This window comes from Tamandua tetradactyla, chromosome 6 (assembly GCF_023851605.1).
Source record: "Tamandua tetradactyla isolate mTamTet1 chromosome 6, mTamTet1.pri, whole genome shotgun sequence".
Classification (NCBI taxonomy): domain Eukaryota; kingdom Metazoa; phylum Chordata; class Mammalia; order Pilosa; family Myrmecophagidae; genus Tamandua; species Tamandua tetradactyla.
This window is the reverse complement of record NC_135332.1, coordinates 24,063,283-24,081,569: the sequence shown is the minus strand read 5'-3', so window position 1 is coordinate 24,081,569 and position 18,287 is coordinate 24,063,283. Positions and strand designations below refer to the sequence as shown.

General features: G+C 44.2%; 1 protein-coding gene across 2 annotated transcripts; it reads right to left on the bottom strand.

Moving 5' to 3' along the window:
* Positions 1 to 1,867: 1,867 nt before the first annotated feature.
* Positions 1,868 to 5,411, bottom strand: CCDC200 (coiled-coil domain containing 200). Of its 2 annotated transcripts, XM_077164270.1 has the most exons (4): positions 5,198 to 5,411; positions 3,411 to 3,705; positions 2,837 to 2,895; positions 1,868 to 2,056 (listed from the first exon to the last, which is right to left on the bottom strand). In XM_077164270.1, the coding sequence occupies exons 1-4, from the start codon at positions 5,291 to 5,293 to the stop codon at positions 2,030 to 2,032; spliced, it is 477 nt and encodes a 158-aa protein (XP_077020385.1). In that variant the 5' UTR covers positions 5,294 to 5,411; the 3' UTR covers positions 1,868 to 2,029. The 2 variants fall into 2 exon arrangements, with proteins under 2 accessions (XP_077020385.1, XP_077020386.1); XM_077164271.1 differs by lacking the exon at positions 2,837 to 2,895.
* Positions 5,412 to 18,287: the final 12,876 nt, after the last annotated feature.

Here is an 18,287-nt window from a genome sequence, read left to right as displayed (position 1 = left end):
TTGCCTCATTTCTCTCTTCCTCCTCTCAGTTGAGAAGGTTTTCTCAATCCCTTAATACTGAGTCCCAGCTCATTCTAGGATTTCTGTCCCATGTTGCCAGGGAGGTTTACACCCCTGGGAGTAATGCCCCATGTAGAGAGGGGGAAGGGCAGTGATTTTGCTTGCTGTGTTGGCTGAGAGGTAGGCCACATCTGAACAACAAAAGAGGTTCTCTTTGAGGGTGACTCTTAGGCCTAATTTTAAGTAGGCTTAGTATATCCTTTGTGGTAAATTCCATTTGAACAAGCCCCATGATTGAGGGTTCGACCTATTGATTTATTTTTATTTTTTTTTTCTTTTTGGTATGGGCAAGCACCGGGAATTGAACCCAGGTCTCCAGCACAGCAGGTAAGAACTGCGCCACCATAGCCTGCACTTGGCCTATTGATTTTGTTGTCCTCACTGCTTGTGAGAATATCATTTACAAGTGGGGAAGTTGAATTTTCCCCCTTTCTCACCATTCCCCCGAGGGGGCTTTGCAAATACTTTTTTATTCACTGTTCAAATCACTCTGGGATTTATCAGGGCATCACTGTAGACCAACCTACTAAATCTCATGCCCTACTCAAGGTTCCATGTACTTATGGTGTTCAATTAAACTGTCCATATAAGTTATATTAGGAGATGCACTAGTCAAATATAAATTTTGCACCAAATAAACATTTTTTGCTTTAGTCTCACATACAAGTTAAAGTTTTAAATATAAATTGTCATCTATTTTCAACACCCTGCAATATTGACACTCCTTTGTTCTTCCTCATGGAAAAACATTTTTTAATTTGTACATTTAGTCACTATCATTGTACACTCTGGGCATTCCTAGATTATACCATCTGTATTTATCGTCTATCTTTCCTTTGGAATTCATTTGTGCCCCCAGTCCTCCTCCCTCTATCATTCTCACATTCAGCTTCATTCAGTGTACTAAAATTATTGTATTACAGTTAGGTAGTATTGTGCTATACATTTCTAAATTTTTACAATCAATCCTGTTGCAATCTGTATCCCTTCAGCTCCAATAACCCAATATCTACCCTATTTCTATCTCCTGATGGTCTCTGTTCTTAACTGAAATTCTCCAAGTTCATTCATTACATTCCCCTATCTTAATTATCTAGGCATCAAGGTCTACAATGAAAGGACCTGTTGGATCCCTAGACCTGAGTTCAAGGCAGGTTTTCTCTGAGAAGAGCAGAGGAAGCTGAAGCCTGACCCCCAGCATTCCCAGCCCTTCCCCCTCTTCCACTGTGGACTGGTGGGGATAATGCCTATAACCTTCGCCTTTTTGGAGCCTATTGGTCTTCTCTGCACGAAGAAATGCTGAAACCCAGGGAGAGGCCTGTGCATTTTAGTCCCCTCCCCTTCTCAGGGTCAGATTTCCCATGCCTGACCCCACCTTTTATCTGAGTTCTTTCCCTCCATCCCTGAGACCCATCTTCCATTCAACAGTTGTGGGCCAGGCATTGCATTCAGCTTGAGGGGTCCTTGCCTTCCAACTTCTTTTCTGCTGCAGCTCCAGGCCTGCTCTGTTGTGACTCAGCCTCTCCTTCCCACAGCTGTATCTCAGTAAGTGTGGCCTTGAGGGGAAGAGGTGATGAACTCCAGTGGCCATCATAAACTGGGAACTCCTGACCTATCATTGCTGAACAGAGACCAGTAGTGAAGTTACAGAGTTGGGGGGTTTGGGGGGCCCAGGGCCAAGTTCTCCCATTGGCTTTGCCTAGAGAAACATGGAATTGCTACCCACTCTAGTCTCACCTTCTCCATCCCTTCCTGGGTCCTCTTGCCCCCTTCCCCTCATCCCTTTCTCACAGAGCTGATCAGTGTCTTGTTTCTTTCCAGAAAGACATCACATTTTATTCTTGGCTAACCTCCTCTTCTAGTGTGGACCAGGAAGGAGATGGGTTTTAGAAAGGAGATGTTGCTGGGAGACGAGACAGAGTAGTTGCTCATCTGTCTTTTGCTGATCATCTTTGGATTTATCTCTGGATCACCACTGCTGTTCATAATTTATCGACTAAGAAGAGGGAGAAACATTAGGCAAATCAGGTTAGTTAGAAGTTTCTGGGCATGCTGATTTTCAGAACATTGTATTAGGCCCTTTGGGGCCAACGGAATCAAAGTGAAATGTAGCAACCCAGTCCCTATCCTTAAAGTGCTAGCAATCAGCTTTTCTCAGCTTTCCCTTTGTACCTGCCCTAGAGAAACCTTCTTTCCAAAGCTCACACAATTTTATTTTATTCTCATAAAGAGCTATCATGGATTTGATGGACTGCTTTAAGTTCAGGAGCTATACTAAATGCTTTTGGTGCCTTCTCCTTCAACTGCCACACTGAATCCTCATGACATATCTAAAAAGGAGGCAGAATTATCACTCTCAGGCTCAGAGAGATTAAATCTTGCTTCCAAAGAGCAGAGGCCCTGAGACAGTCTTCTGATGGCAGGTCTACCCTTCCTTCTGCTCCAGCAGCCTCTACCCCAGCAGCTCATGCCCCAACCATTGCTTAGGAAACCCTTTTACATCGTTTTTTTGGCACCTGTCCTATCTTTCCAAATAGATCATCAGCTCTTCCTTTTATGTTTACTGCTGAGCAAAAGGTCCTACCCAGACATTTTTATGGGGGAAGAAGTAGAAGAATGGGCCATCCAGAAGTGACTTTGAAATAATTCCAGCCCCTCCCCCCAACTTTCACCAAGGAAGCTTCTCTAGACTTCTTGCACACATACACACAAGCACATTCTCAGATACTCAGAGGTCACCCGCCTTTCATGCTCTGTGTCTCTGTCTCTGTCTCACCGAGAATCGTGTGAACCTGGTATTTTTGGCTGGGCTAGATTGACATGGGTTCTTGGGACCTGATGATGAAACAAATCACAAGTTACTCATGCACCAGTTTCTGAAGTTGGAACAAGGCAGAGCTGGGCTGCTTTACCAGCTTTACCAGGTGTTTTGAGGAAGGGGCTGGGTGTAGCCAGCAGGGGCAGGGGCCGAGGCCTATCTGGGGCAAGGCACAGACTGAGCTTGCCCTGAAAATTCTTCAACTAGGAAGTCACATGGCAGGGTTCAGTTCATCTCTTTATCATCCTACAACTCCTATCCCACTGTCTGACCAACCCACCCTGGAGGAGGGGCTGACAACTTCACCAGTCTCTGCAGATGCTGACAGGCTTCTTTGCACCCCTAGGTTAGCACAAAACCACCCTAGAGGGAGTGGCCACAAAGGCAGCAAAGTCCTAAAAACCGAGAGGCTGCTGGGAAAGGACAAAGAGGAAGGGAGCAGATGTGAAGTCTAAACCACATGGCTGGGATAGAAGCAAGGGGCTCTGTCCTTATCACCATTTCCTTCCTCCCTCCCAGGCACCTCACTTACCAGGGCTTGGAAGGGTTTTCAGCCCCTCTTGGAATCTGTTGGATTGCCCTCTGGCCTCATGGCCACCGTGGGGACCCAACCTGTGGGTATCCTTGAAAATGGACTTGGTGGTGCACTGAGTAAGATTATCTTGGGCACACTGTGGCCTTGGTGGAGGTGGGGGCTGTGGTGATGCTGGAGGCAGCTGCGACAGAGACGGTGGTGGCGGTGGTGGCGACTGCGGTACCTGTGACCCCTGAGATAGCTGGGAACTTCTCTCAGGTTGCTCTTCATCTTCTTGGAGTTTCATCAGTTCCTGACAAGAAACCCCAAGCATGTGGCATCCTCCTTCTCCCCCAGACAGGCATCTAACCAGAGAGGCTGCAGGGGAGCAAGGCAGGCAAATGGAGAGGTGGAGGTGATGGGAAAGGCTCTGTTCCGGAGCTGGGGCTGAAGGTGGGGCCTCAGCTATCTCTCCCCACCCACCACAGCACCCTAGAGCTGTTTCTGTGAAGACCATGTCCCCTGGTGCAGCCCCTGCCCAGGAAACAGCAGTAGCTCTGACACCTACCTTCTAGCTTGGGTGCTGGGCACTGAAAACAGTTTTCAGAGCCAGAGGATAAGGAATAATTGCTTGCAAACACTCTGAAATGGCACTGTTCAATAGAAATCTAATGCATGTCATGTGTCTAATTTTAAATTTTCTATTAGTCACATTAAAAATAGAAAGAAACAGATGACACTAATTTTAAGAAAGTATTTCAATTTAACCGAATATATCCAAAATTATAATCGATGTAAAATTTACAGTTGAAAAATTAGATTCACATATCCAAGTTGTCCCAAACATATGGAAAAGTTTTTCAATAACTCAATCAAGTATCCTGTTTTAAAATTTGGGGTTTTTGCTTTTATTTTTCTCGAGTATCCATTTTTAGATTTATATTTCAATTAATTAAACTTCTAGAAAATTTAAAACTCAGTCCCTCAGCTACACTGCTACATCTCAAGGGCCCAGTAGCCTATGTCCCTATATTATAGGGTTCCTATTTGGAATGATAGAAACATTTTGGTAATGAATGGAGGTGATGGTAGCACAACATTGTGAACGTAATTAACAGTACTGAAATACATGTCTGAATGTGATTAAAAGGGGGGAAATGTGAGTTTATATATATGGTAGTAGAATTAAAGCTTTTTTTTTTGCATGGGCAGGCACCGGGAATCGAACCCAGGTCTCTGGCATGGCAGGCGAGAACTCTGCCTGCTGAGCCACCGTGGCCCACCCTAAAACTTTTTTTAAATCCATGAAATTGCACTGCACAAGCAGTGAACCCCAAGTTAAACCTTGGTCTGTAGTTGATAGATCAGTTATAAAAATGTGCTTCCATCCACTAACAAAGTAGCACACCAATGAAAGATGTTAATAATAGGGTGGTTTGTGGGAATCCTATATTTTATGCACGATTGTTCTGTAAAGCCCACAACTTTTCTAATTAAAGAAAAATAAATAAATAAATAAAAATAAAACCGCCTCGGCCTGACACACCACCTCTCCCCCATCACCCACCATCTCTATCCCATTGCACCCCACCACCCCCACTCCCTGCATCCCCCTGCCTAGTACAACCACAAAGCTGCCTCAGGTGATCTATACCCCCCACCCCATACACACATAATCTTTCCAAGAGAGCTCCAAATGACCTTGTTTTCCTCCTACCCCTGCATTCACCATACAGCAGGCAGCTTCCTAGAATTTTGTCTTCCCGTCCCATGTCCCTCCTGCCCCAAGAAGGACCCTGATGAACCTGCTCCTGCTGCTTCTGCTGCTGGGCCATCAGCCACCTCCTCCGGTCCAAAGCCATCTGCCGGCGCCGAGCCTCCCAGTGGTAGGCGCTGCCCATAATGATGGGGTGGTGGAAGGCCCAAGGCAATGGGTGGGGGCAGGCAGACCAGAGGGCTCTGCCACTGCCCCCACCGCCTCTGTCTCTTCCCACCCCAACCCCGCTGCCTGTAACCAGAACCGCCTCACAATGTGGGCTACTACCAGGGCAACTGGGCAGGCCCCTGCTCCAGTCCTTGCTGGATAGGATTTGTTTTCCCCAAGACTCTTAAGCAATGTCTGCAAAAGACCATCCTCTCTAGGGTCCTGGAGATTGAAGTTACCTTCTCACTATAGCTTTGAGGTTTAATGAGTCCCTGGGACAATTCCAGAGTGAAGTCTGCTCACTTTTCTCTTTGGCTTCTTTCCTACTCTTCTCAGGTTTCTAGCATCTTGATCTGATCCTCTGTTGATGCTTCCCTCCCCTTCTCCCCAAGAGTTTTGGAATTTACCTTTCCCTCAGCCCTTTGTCTCCTCTCTCTGCCAGTAAATGTCTGTGCTAGAGTCAGAAGGCAAGAAAATAACTCTCCCTGGGGTTTGAGCCCCAAGAAGCAAGGTGGCATTAGAAAAATGCCCTAGTCCTGAGGTTTGTAGTGCTGGGCTCAACCCTAATGTCTGCCTCTTCCTGTGACCTTGAGGACCCCGCCTAACCTTTCTGGGTCTTGTAAGAGCTGAGACAAAGGAATAGGCAAGGATGGAAGGTGCCACCACAGAAACTCAACATCTAGAGACTTTTCGGCACTCCTCTGGGAACTTTCCAAACTGACATATCTCACCCTTCTGGAGCTGCCTCCTTGTGATGAACTCCCTTATTCAACCTTCACAGTTGTGTTCTTGGGATAAAACTCCCTTGCCCAAACGTTCCCCCTCCCACAGATACAAATTTGCAGAACCAAAGCAGTGTTTTCACCAATGGAAAGCTGCCAAACTCCCAAAGACCCACCTATGAGAAACCCGCCTGTTCTAGTTTGCTGACTGCCAGAATGCAGTATACCAGAAACGGAATGGCTTTTAACAAGGGGAATTTAATAAGTTGCTAGTTTACAGTTCTAAGGCCAAGAAAATGTCCCAATCAAAGCAAGTCTATAGAAATGTCCAATTTAAGGCATCCAGGGAAAGATACCTTGGATCAAGAAGGCCGACGACGTTCAACGTTTCTCTCTCAGCTGGAAGGGCGCGAGGCGAACATGGCGGCGTCCGCTGGCTTTCACGTGGCTCTACCAAAAAGGGACTCTCTCCAAAATGTTTCCTCTTTTAAAGGATTCCAGCAAATAACTCCACCTTCAGTAGGTGGAGACACACCTCCATGGAAATCATCTAATCAAAAGTTACCACCCACAATTAGGTGGGTCACGTCTTCATAGAAACAATCAAAATGCTCCCACCCAGCAATACTGAATGAGGATCAAAGGGCATGGCTTTTCTGGGGTCCACCACAGATTCAGACCAGCACACCGCCTAAGTCTACCCCAACTCTGTTTAAAACTCCTGCTGGAATCCAGGCAGTAGAGGTTGAATTCTTGAGTCAATTCTCCCTGCTGCTCCTCCACTAAGAAACCTTCCTTCCAATTTGAACAGTGAATAAAAAAGTATTTGCAAAGTCCGCTTGGGGAATGGTGAGAAAGGGGTAAAATTCAACTTCCCCAAGTGGAGAATTCTTGATATTCTCACAAGCAGTAGGGACAACCAAAGCAATAGGCTGAGCCCCCAATCTTGGGGTTTGTTCACAAGAAACTTAACCCCACAAAGGATAGGTCAAGCCTACTTAAAATTAGGCCTAAGAGTCACCCCCAAGAGAATCTCTTTTGTTGCTCAGATGTGGCCTCTCTCTCAGCCAGCACAACAAGCAAACTCACTGTCCTCCCCCTCTTTACATGGGACATTACTCCCAGGGATGTGGACCTTCCTGGCAACGTGGGACAGAAATCCTAGAATGAGCTGGAACTCAGGACCAACGGATTGAGAAAACCTTCTCAACCAAAAGGGGGAAGAGTGAAATGAGACAAGATGAAGTGTCAATGGCTGAAAGATTCCAAACAGAGTTGAGAGTTTATCCTGGAGGTTATTCTTATGCATTAAATAGATATCACCTTTTTAGCTAAGGCATACAGAGAGGCTGGGAGGGAACTGCCTGAAAATGTAGAGCTGTGTTCCAGTAGCCATGTTTCTTGAAGATGATTGTATAATGATATAGCTTTCGCAATGTGACTGTGTGATTGTGAAAACCTTGTGTCTGATACTTCTTTTTTTATTTATTAATTAAAAGAATTAACAACAAACAAACAAAAATATTAACATATCATTCCATTTTACATATATAATCAGTAATTCTTAATATCTTCACATAGTTGCGTATTCATCATTTCTTAGAATATTTGCATCGATTTAGAAAAAGAAATAAAAAGACAACAGAAAAAGAAATAAAATGATAACAGAAAAAAAAAGATTATACATACCATACCCCTTACCCCTTGCTTTCATTTATCACTAGCATTTCAAACTAAATTTATTTTAACATTTGTTCCCCTATTATTTATTTTTATTCCATATGTTCTACTGTTGATATGGTAGATAAAAGGAGCATGCCTGATGCTTCTTTTATCTACCTTATGGACAGGTGAGTAAAACATATGGATTAAAAATAAATAATAGGGGGAACAAATGTTAAATTTAGTAGATTGAAATGCTAGTGATCAAATGAATGGGAGGGGTAAGGGGTATGGTATGTATGAATTTTTTTTCTGTTTTCTTTTTTATTTCTTTTTCTGAATTGATATAAATGTTCTGAGAAATGATCATGATGATGAATATACAACTATCTGATAAAGAAAGAATGTTCATATTGTATATTGATTGGTTTTATTAATACAATTTTTTTTTAAAAAAAAAGAAGGAAACCTTCCTTCCCCCACTGCCTGGCCGTGTCTCTGTCTGTTTCTCATCTCCAACCTCCGCCCAGGCCTGGGACTTTCAGGTCTCAGTTCCTTTGCCTGCTGAAAAAGTTCTTTTGCCTGTTACCTTCACAGAGCTGGGATAAGGATCAAATGGAATTTATGCCTGTGAAATGTGTAAGATAGTATGAAACAGCTCAGTTGCAGATTGGTATTATGTATGTGCTATGATTATTCCTACCTGGCTCTTCCAGGAACTTGCATCCCTAGCTGATACAGGGATCAAGTGAGGGAAGTATTCTCTGCAGCCAGGAGGGCTTTGGGGGCAAGGACTATGCACTTTTTTTTTTTTGCTATTGAAAGTTTATTTCTGAGTTGCGAAGATGACTTTCCCTTCCCCATGTTTTCAGACTTTCCTGTGACTATACACTTTTTAATTTTAATTTTAAATTGACCTACCTCCTACATACGCGCACGCACGCACACATGCACACACACACACCTTTACTGACAGAAATAAATCTTTCTGGAAGCAGCAGAGTACATGTCCAGACTCAGGGCAGAAGACAGGGGAAAGGTGTAGATGAAAAGGGGAACACAGTAGTGTGCTGGGGACCAGGGAGCAGCCCTCGAACAGAGGACAGGTTCCTAGAGAACATATCAACTCAGGCATCCAGGTAGTGAAATCAGTGGGCTTTGGAGTCAAAAGACTCAAGTTCAATCCTATCTGTGTCACCTACTATGAGTAGGGGTACTTGGGTGGGTAACTTGGCATCTCTGAGCCTTCCTGTGAAAGTTGTTGGAGGACCAAAGAAAGTGCTTGGAAAGTGCCTGCCCCTGCAGTGGGCACCCAGCTATGGTGGGCTGGTGGGACATCCCAACTCTGCTAGGGGTGCTGAGCCTCAGATGAGATCTCCTCCTTTGTAAAAAGAGGTGCTAGTTTCTTCATCAGCTCCCAGCTCCCTGCAGCGTCCTCAAGAATAGATACACAAGGGTTTCCTGATGCAGAAGCATATTTATCTTCATATATAACTTCTGAAAAAATTTAGGTGAAAAACAGTGATAAGAGGAAAAGAAAGGCTCTCAATTGTCTCATAATTAAATGGATAAGGGAAGAAATAGATTGTTTTTTGCATTGCTTCCGTTGTCACTTTCCTTCATAGTCTCCTCCTACCCGGGAAGGAAAAGTGATCACATGGGATGGGGGAGGGGACCTGGGTTGAATTTGGAAAAACGTTTCCAATCCTCTGAACCAGACTTAATGCCAGATTTTCACTTTTCCATCTCTCCCTGCGCACTAACTCTTTCAACCCTGCCTCTGACCCGGGGCTCCCCATCCCACTCCACCCTTTCCTCTGGATTTTAAAATTCCCATTGAGTGTCAGGGAACTTCCCATGCCACGTCACCACCGCCTGATCTGAGCCACTTGCACATTTGCATTTAAAGAAGAGCTTTTTAGTCAAGACCCACAATCTCTAGTTGTGGAAGGAGCAAAGTGTAGTGGTTAGAAGCATGGGCCAGGTAAGTCAGGTGAAATCCCAGCTCTATTATTTATTAGCTGTGCAAACATGGTCAAGTTGCTATCAGTTTCCTCACCTGCAATGTAGAGATAATAATACATACATCCTAGGGGTGTTGAGATGATTAAAAGAAATCATCCATGTCAAACAGGGTTCAATAAAAAGGAGCTTTTATTTTATACTTCACAAATCTAAGGTGTCATCGATTGTGAAAGAGACCATTATTTTATGAAAGAAAGGAGGAAGGTTTCAGAAATGAAAATATGATTAAAAAAATTGTGCATCTTCGAATGGGATGAAATAGGGCACCATCATAGTGTAGCCATTTGGTCTGGGAGCTAAAACGTTGTCAATCAACAGGAAGCCTGGGCGCTGAATCTTGGTCTGTTTGTTGCCTGGATGACCTTGAACTTTCCTTCTCTTGACCTTGATTTCTCTGTCCACTAGATAAAGAATGGACGACTTCAGCATGCCGCTGGGAGGGGTGACTCACTGAGCAACAGGGGCTGCCTTGGATGCCCTCTGCTGCCCCCTGCTGCCTGGAAAATAGAGTTGGGTCTTGACTGGGATGATGATACAGCACCCCTTGGGATGGCAAGGTGCAATCAAAGGAGGCAACTGATATTCAAGATGTAATGGAGAGGCTGGAGGGAAGTGCCTGAAAATGTAGAGCTGTGTTCCAGTAGCCATTTTTCTTGATGATGATTGAACAATGATATAGCTTTCACAGTGTGACTGTGTGATTGTGAAAAATTTGTATCTGATGCTCATTTTATCTACCTTGTCAACCGATGAGTAGAACATATGGAATAAAAGTAAATAATAGGGGGAACAAATGTTAAAATAAATTTAGTTTGCAATGCAAGTGATCGACGAAAGGGAGGGGTAAGAGGTATGGTATGTATAAATTTTTTTTTCTGTTTTTGTTTTATTTATTTTTCTGAATAGATGCAAATGTTCTAAGAAATTATGAATATGTAACTATGTGATGATATTGTGAATTACTGATTGTATGTGTAGAATGGAATGATCATATGTTAATGTTTATGTTCGTTTGTTATTTTTTTAATTAATAAATAAATAAATTTTTAAAAAAAAAGGAGGCAACTGAGCCAGTATTTCTGGACTCATCTCCCAGCCCTTTCAGATCTTTTTTTTTTTAAAGATAAATTAATTTCTTATTAAAAAATGGTAACATATACAACATAACATTTCCCATTGTGACCACTTTCAAGTACGTAATTCGGTGGCATTAATTATATTCACAGGGTTGTGCTACCATCACTACCATCCATTATCAACCTTTTTCCATCCCTCCAAACAGAAAGTCCGCATCCCTTAACCATTAACTCCCCATTCCTCACCTCCATCCTTGCTCCAGGTACCTTGTAATCTTCTTTCTGTCTCTTTGATTTGCATATTCTAGTTATTTCATGTAAATGAGATCACACAGTATTTGTCCTTTTGTGTCTGGTTGATTTCACTTAACATATCTTTAAGGCCAATCAGGGTAGACTTCTAGAGTTATAACTGCACATGTATCCCTTGTTGCACCAATCTATTTGTCCCTGAGTTTCAAATATTGTTAGTAAGAGTTGAGATCCTAAAAAATATTATATTACTTCTCTCTCTCCCTTCATTCATCAAGTTCTAAAATAGAACACTTAGACTTTAATGTGCATACATATTCCGGGCGATCTTGTTAAGGTGCAGGTTCTGATTGGATAAGCCTGGGACCTGAGATTCTGCATTTATAACAAGCTCCCTTGCTGATACTTCAGGTCTGGGAACCACACTGCGAGCAGCAAGGTCACAGGAAAATGTCCCACCTCAAATCCTATGTAAAACAAGGCATATGTAACCATAACTATGGTGACTGGTGCTAGAATAAACAATCTGCAACTCCCTACCCCAAGAACAGAAAGATTGACCCAGTTCTGTTTCTATAGAGGAAAGTTTTTTATTTCCTAATTGGGGGAGGGTTGAAGGAGCAGGAGAGAAGAACTGGGGGCACAGGAGGGGACAGAGAGGAGGGACAGGAGGGTGATGAAAACAAAATGGTATCTCTGTCTAACAAGGTCTCTTCAACTAGTTGTGGAACCTGATATGATGAAAAGGTGAAGTTGCTGCAGCTGTTCAAGTGACAGAAGAACTAGGGGGCAAGCAAGTTTGCTGCAGGACCAAGAAAGAACAGAAACAGTGGGATCCAGTGTTGAAACTTAGAAGCCTTCGGTGCTCAAGGACTGAAAACTCAAGGAACAGGTGTTGGAAGCCGTGTCCTGGGCAGGCATTTTCTGCGTTGGCACACAGACTTCCTGGCAGCTCTGTAAGCAGCAGATGTGGTCGAGTGACAGCTGGAGGAAGAATGGGATAGCATAGCCGATGCCCTGTGCTGGCCACAGGGACAAGGTCATGTTCACCTGTGTGACCCCGTGACCCACACGGTGACGGGCACAGAGTAGGTATGATACTAAAGAATCAGTTAAAAAAAATTTCTCAGTATACCAGAGGGTTCTTCTTAACTGTTTTAAAGAAAAGCCCAGAAATAGACATAAATGTATATGGGGGCTTGAGTATGTGATAAAGGTGGCATCTTAAGCTGATGAGAAGATGGACTCCCTCATATATGACGGTGGGGCAAGTGGGTAGCCAGCCAGAAAAAAAAAAAGTTTGGGTCATACCGCAAATCATTCACTAGGACAAATACCAAGTAGGCCAATATAAATACAAAAAGACCAATAATTCAAAGGAGAATGGACAAAGATAAGCAGATTTGGTTCAGGCGAAAAAGGAAAACTGAGGTTGTGCTGGTTTGAAAGTATTATGTACCCCAGAAATGTTTCAATCCTGATTCAATCTTCTGGCGGCAGCCATTTCTTTTAATCCTGATTCAATATTATATGCAGAATGCTTTGATTAGATTACCCCCATGGAGATGTGGCACGCCCAATTGTGGGTGTGACCTTTTGATTAGAAGGAGATGTGATGCCACTCATTCCAGGTGGGTCTTAATTAGTTTACTGGGATCCTTTAAAAGAGGAAACGTTGTGGAGAGAATTAGAAGTGACAGAGCTGACAGATACTTCAGAGCAGAGCTGACACAGATGCTGACACTTGGAGAACAGAGACACAGATGTTTGGATATGCTTGGAGCCCAGCAGACGTTACCATCAGATGTTAAGCAAGCCAGAACCTGGAAAGAGCCAAGGGAAGCCAAGAGATGAAAGCCAGCCCCAGAGAAGCAAATTCCTGTGGGAATCCCCACAGGAACAGAGGCTGAGAGCAGTGGAGCCCTGGAGCAAGGGACCAGCAGGTGCCAGCCATATGACTATCCAGCTGATAGAGCTGTTCCTGACCCGTTGGCCTTCCTTGAATTAAGGTATTCTTCCCTGGATGCCTTAGTTTGGACATTTTATAGGCTTAGGCCTGTAAACTTGTAACTTATTAAATTCCCCTTATAAAAGCCGTTCCAATTCTGGTATATTGCAAACTGGCAGCTTACTAACCGATACAGGGGTCCTAAACACAATAAAAAATATGCACCCTGATTCATAGTAAGTGATACTATTGGTTAATACCCAAAACTGAGACAATACAATGGTCTGACAAGTCTGGAGGAAGCAGACACCTCCAGAGAACTCTCACTGGGCTCTTCACATCACTGCCACTAGCTTGTAACTACCTTGCAACAATGGTAGCTGGGTCCATGATGGCACAGTGCTTTAGAGAAGTCATAGGGCACCCAGAAAATGGGCCTTGGTTGGAGAAAAGGGTTTCTATTGGCGATTCATGCCTTTATTTTCACAATCACTTACAGAGGTAGGTTGTATTTCCTCCATTTTATTCCTAGGGAAACAGAGCTGAGATTTTAAAAATGGGTCTTTGTGATTCCCAAGCTGATAGCTGCACCTTTGCATCCTCCTCCACCCCACCCCCATACCTGCAGCCTCCTCTCCTCCCTTCATTGATCCACTTAGAGCGGCTACTTGGGTTGAGCCATGATACTGCAGAAATAAAAATGTCCTCAGCCACTTTCTGGGTGAGCTCCATCCAACCTCGCCCCTCCCCAACTCCAGGGCTTGGACTGTCAAAGGGGAAGGAATCTGGAAATCATCTAAGCCCCTTTTTACGTGCTGAGGAAACAAGGTTCACAGGAGGGAAATGATTTTTCCAAACCAGCCTACAAGTGAGGGACCAGAACTCCCACTCCGGCCCTCAGCCCAGTGCTTCAGCACACCATGCCTTAGGGGACCATTTAGGAGGCCCCCATTCCAAAACCAAGTTCCCAAAAGAGCTGAGGGCTTCTCCCTGGTTGTTTTATTTATCACTGCCTGATTCCTGAAGAAAAGTGGAGGGGTGGGAGTGAAGTTATTCAGTGCCTTTATTTTTGCCTGGAGGCTTTCAGACCAGGCCTTTCCTACAGCTTAAGATCAGAATGGAACTCTGTCCTCTTCTGGTTTTTTGCGCAGGTGAGATCAGCTTGGAATGAACACTGTATGAACAGAAAGTCTCAATTCAGTTACATTTCTGCACACATACTGAAGGTTTGATAATAGGTCCAGGGAATGCTGGAGCAGGAGGAGGCTGCAAGGCAGTGAAGTTTATGAAGAGCTCAGCTGCAAACCATGTTGAGGTGTCTGTGGGATATCCGCATGGGGACAGATGTCCAGCATGCAACTGCACAGGACTTGGAGCTCAGGGCAAAGCTTTGGCTAGAGGAGTGGATTTGGGGTGGTCAGGAAAAAAACAGCAACAAGAGCCCTGGAAGGGGTGAGGTTGCTCAGGGAGCAAAGCGGTGGGTCTGTGGTCACAGAGGGAAATGAAGTGAAGGAGACGGAGAAGCAGCACAGGGAGTTAATAGGAAAACTACAAGACCTCAGAGTGCCTGACGCCAAGAAAGAGAGGATTTGAGGAAGGAAAATGAAGTGGCCTTCAGTGTCCAGGTCCTGAAAGACCAGAGAGGATTAGAACGTCCAGGGGACAGCAGGAAGATTGTCCAGGGGGTGGGTAGAGATGGGAACTGTAGATTTGGAGGGGGTCATCTCAATAGGCAGTGGAAGAAGTGTTCTCTCCAGAAAAGAACAGAGAGAGTTGAATGAGGACTGAGGCAGCATCAGAGAACTTGCAGGAGATGAGGGGAGCCACTGGGATAATAAGGGTACATCTGCCCGAGACCTGGCAGAGATGTGGTAGGCCACAGTCAGGCCTCCCAGGGAAGGTCCCAGGAAATGCAAAGGGAAACTCCTAGGCCCTAGGGGACAGTAAGGGCAGTGTTTTAGGCTGCTAGGCTGCCGGAAAGCAGTACACCAGACATGGATTAACTTTTATAAAGGGGATATATTACCTTCTAAGCCTACAGATTTGAAGCTGAGAAAAAGTGTCCAAGGCATCGTCAGTCAATGCTTTTTCCCTGAAGACCAGCTGCCAGTGATCCTGGACTCCTCTGTCACATGGAAAGGCACATGACAGTGTCTGCTGGTCTCTCCCTTCTCTTTTGGGTTTCATTGCTTTCATCTGCTGGTTTCCATGGCTTTGTCTCTCAGCTTCTGTGTCTTTCTCTGTCACTATCTCCAAATTCAACCTGTTTATAAAGGACTCTACTAAGAAGATTAAGACCCACGCTGAATGAGGTAAGTCACATTTTAAATTAAGATCCTGCTCACCAAGAGATCCTACGTACAATGGGTCCACAGCCACAGGGATCGATTAACTTTAAGAACATACTTTTCTGGGGAGCATACAGCTTCGAACTATCTCGGGAAGATTACCCCAGTCTCAGCAAGAATGTCAAGGCTCAGAACCACAATTCAAGTCCTGGGCGCTGCGGCTTCCAGAAAAGCAGAATGAGGGCCTTGCGGGGTGGCAAGAGGTGTTTGGGCTAATGGGATCAGCAGTGCAAAATGCACAGTTAGGGCGTCCATGTGTGAATGATTAACCATCAACTGCCATTTATTTTCCAACCCCTACTTTAAGCAGCAAAGATCTAGAATAGGCGACTGGAAAGTTACTCTTGAGGCTCTTGAGGCTGTACATTTTCCCTGACAGTGAGTATTTTAAATGTTCTCCTGGGTGATGTCACAGAAGATGGAGAGGTAGGATCCACCAAAAATGATAGAGGGGTATATGGGGAAAATGTACCTATTGCAAACTATGGACTACAGCTAATAGTAACATTTTAATTTTTAAATTTTAAATTTTAATACTCTTTCATCAATAGTAACAAATGTGCCACACAACACTATGGGTGGACAATGTGGGGATATAAGGTGAATGGGAGGAGTAGGGTTTTCCTTTTCATTTTTATTTCTTTTCTGGAGTAATGAAAATGTTCTAAATTTGATCATGGGGCTTGTCATGGTTAGGGACAGGTGTCAACTTGGCCAAGTTGTGGTACCTGTTCATCTGATTGGGCAAGCGCTGGCCTGTCTGTTGCAATGAGGACATTTCATAGGATTAGGTCATGATCACGTCAGCTACATCCACAGCTGATTCCATTTGTAATCAGCCAAAGGGGAGTGTCTTCTGCAATTAGTGATGCTAAATGCAATCATGGGGAGCCTTTTAAGGAGGACTCAGAGGAGACAGGTTGCATTCCTGCTTTGGCTGGTGAGCCTCTCCTGTGGAGTTCATCCAGGCCATCCATTTGAGTCATCAGCTTCGGAGCCTGCCCTGTGGATTTTGGACTCTGCGTTTCTACAGTCACGTGAGACACTTTCATAAATTTTATATTTGCAAGTGTTCCCTGTTGATTCTGTTTCTCTAGAGAACCCTAACTAATACAGGGCTGTATGTACCATGTGTGATGACATTGTGATGATACTGTGATGATATTGTGAACCATTGAAGATATATTGGATGATTTCTATGCGGTGTGAATATATCTCAATAAAAGTATATTAAAAAATAAATCAGACTTCCGGAGAAGATGGTGGCTTAGTAAGACGCGCGGGTCTTAGTTCCTCCTCCAGAACAGCAACTAAAGAAACAGAAACAATACGAAACAGCTCCCGGAGCCACGACAGAGACCAAAAAGACAGCGTACCCCATTCTGGAACGGCTGAACGGGCAGGGAGAATCCGTTGCGGTGAGATACTCGAGGGATGCGCGCTTTCCTGGGCCGGGGCAGCTGGCGACCGGGGTCCCTTCCACACACGTGGCTTCCCGGTCCGACTGGGAACGTTGGATAGCGGGGCCCTCCTGCCACACTTGGTGTCTCGGGCCAGCTGGGCAGTTTGGACCGGCACTCCCCCAAGTCGTGGTGGCCTGCGATCCCCCCTCCACACGCGGTTTCCCAGGCCGACTGTGAGATTCGTAATGGCAAGTTAAAGGAGCCACAGCATCTTTTACTGGTGGGACCCGCACACAGACAAGCGCCACGAGCGCCACCTACTGGGCAGGAAAAGAAAAACAGACCCCAGAGATTACACAGAAAAACCTTTCAACCAGCCAGGTCCCACACCCAGGGAAATCTGATCAAATGCCCAGACACCAGCAGAAAATAACGGATCACGCTCGGAAAATTGAAGATATGGCCCAGTCAAAGGAACAAACCAATAGTTCAAATGAGATACAGGAGCTGAGACAACTAATGCTGAATATACGAACAGAAATGGAAAACCTCTTCAAAAACCAAATCAATAAATTGAGAGAGGACATGAAGAAGACATGGGCTGAACAAAAAGAAGAAATAGAAAATCTGAAAAAACAAATCACAGAACTTATGGGAGTGAAGGACAAAGTAGAAAAGATGGAAAAAACAATGGATACCTACAATGGTAGATTTAAAGAGACAGAAGCTACAATTAGTGAACTGGAGGATGGAACATCTGAATTCCAAAAAGAAACAGAAACTATAGGGAAAAGAATGGAAAAACTTGAGCAGGGGATCAGGGAACTGAATGACAATATGAAGCGCACAAATATACATGTTGTGGGTGTCCCAGAAGGAGAAGAGAAGGGAAGAGGAGGAGAAAAACTAATGGAAGAAATTTTCACTGAAAATTTCCCAACTCTTATGAAAGACCTAAAATTACAGATCCAAGAAGTGCAGCGCACCCCAAAGAGAATAGACCCAAATAGGCATTCTCCAAGACACTTACTAGTTAGAATGTCAGAGGTCAAAGAGAAAGAGAGGATCTTGAAAGCAGCAAGAGAAAAACAATCTGTCACATACAAGGGAAACCCAATAAGACTATGTGTAGATTTCTCAGCAGAAACCATGGAAGCTAGAAGACAGTGGGATGATATATTTAAATTACTAAAAGAGAAAAACTGCCAACCAAGACTTCTATATCCAGCAAAATTGTCCTTCAAAAATGAAGGCGAAATTAAAACATTTATAGACAAAAAGTCACTGAGAGAATTTGTGACCAAGAGACCAGCTCTGCAAGAAATACTAAAGGGAGCACTAGAGTCAGATACGAAAAGACAAAAGAGAGAGGTATGGAGTAAAGTGTAGAAAGAAGGAAAATCAGATATGATATATATAATACAAAAGCCAAAATGGTAGAGGAAAATATTATCCAAACAGTAATAACACTAAAAGGTAATGGACTGAATTCCCCAATCAAAAGACATAGACTGGCGGAATGGATTACGACCCAG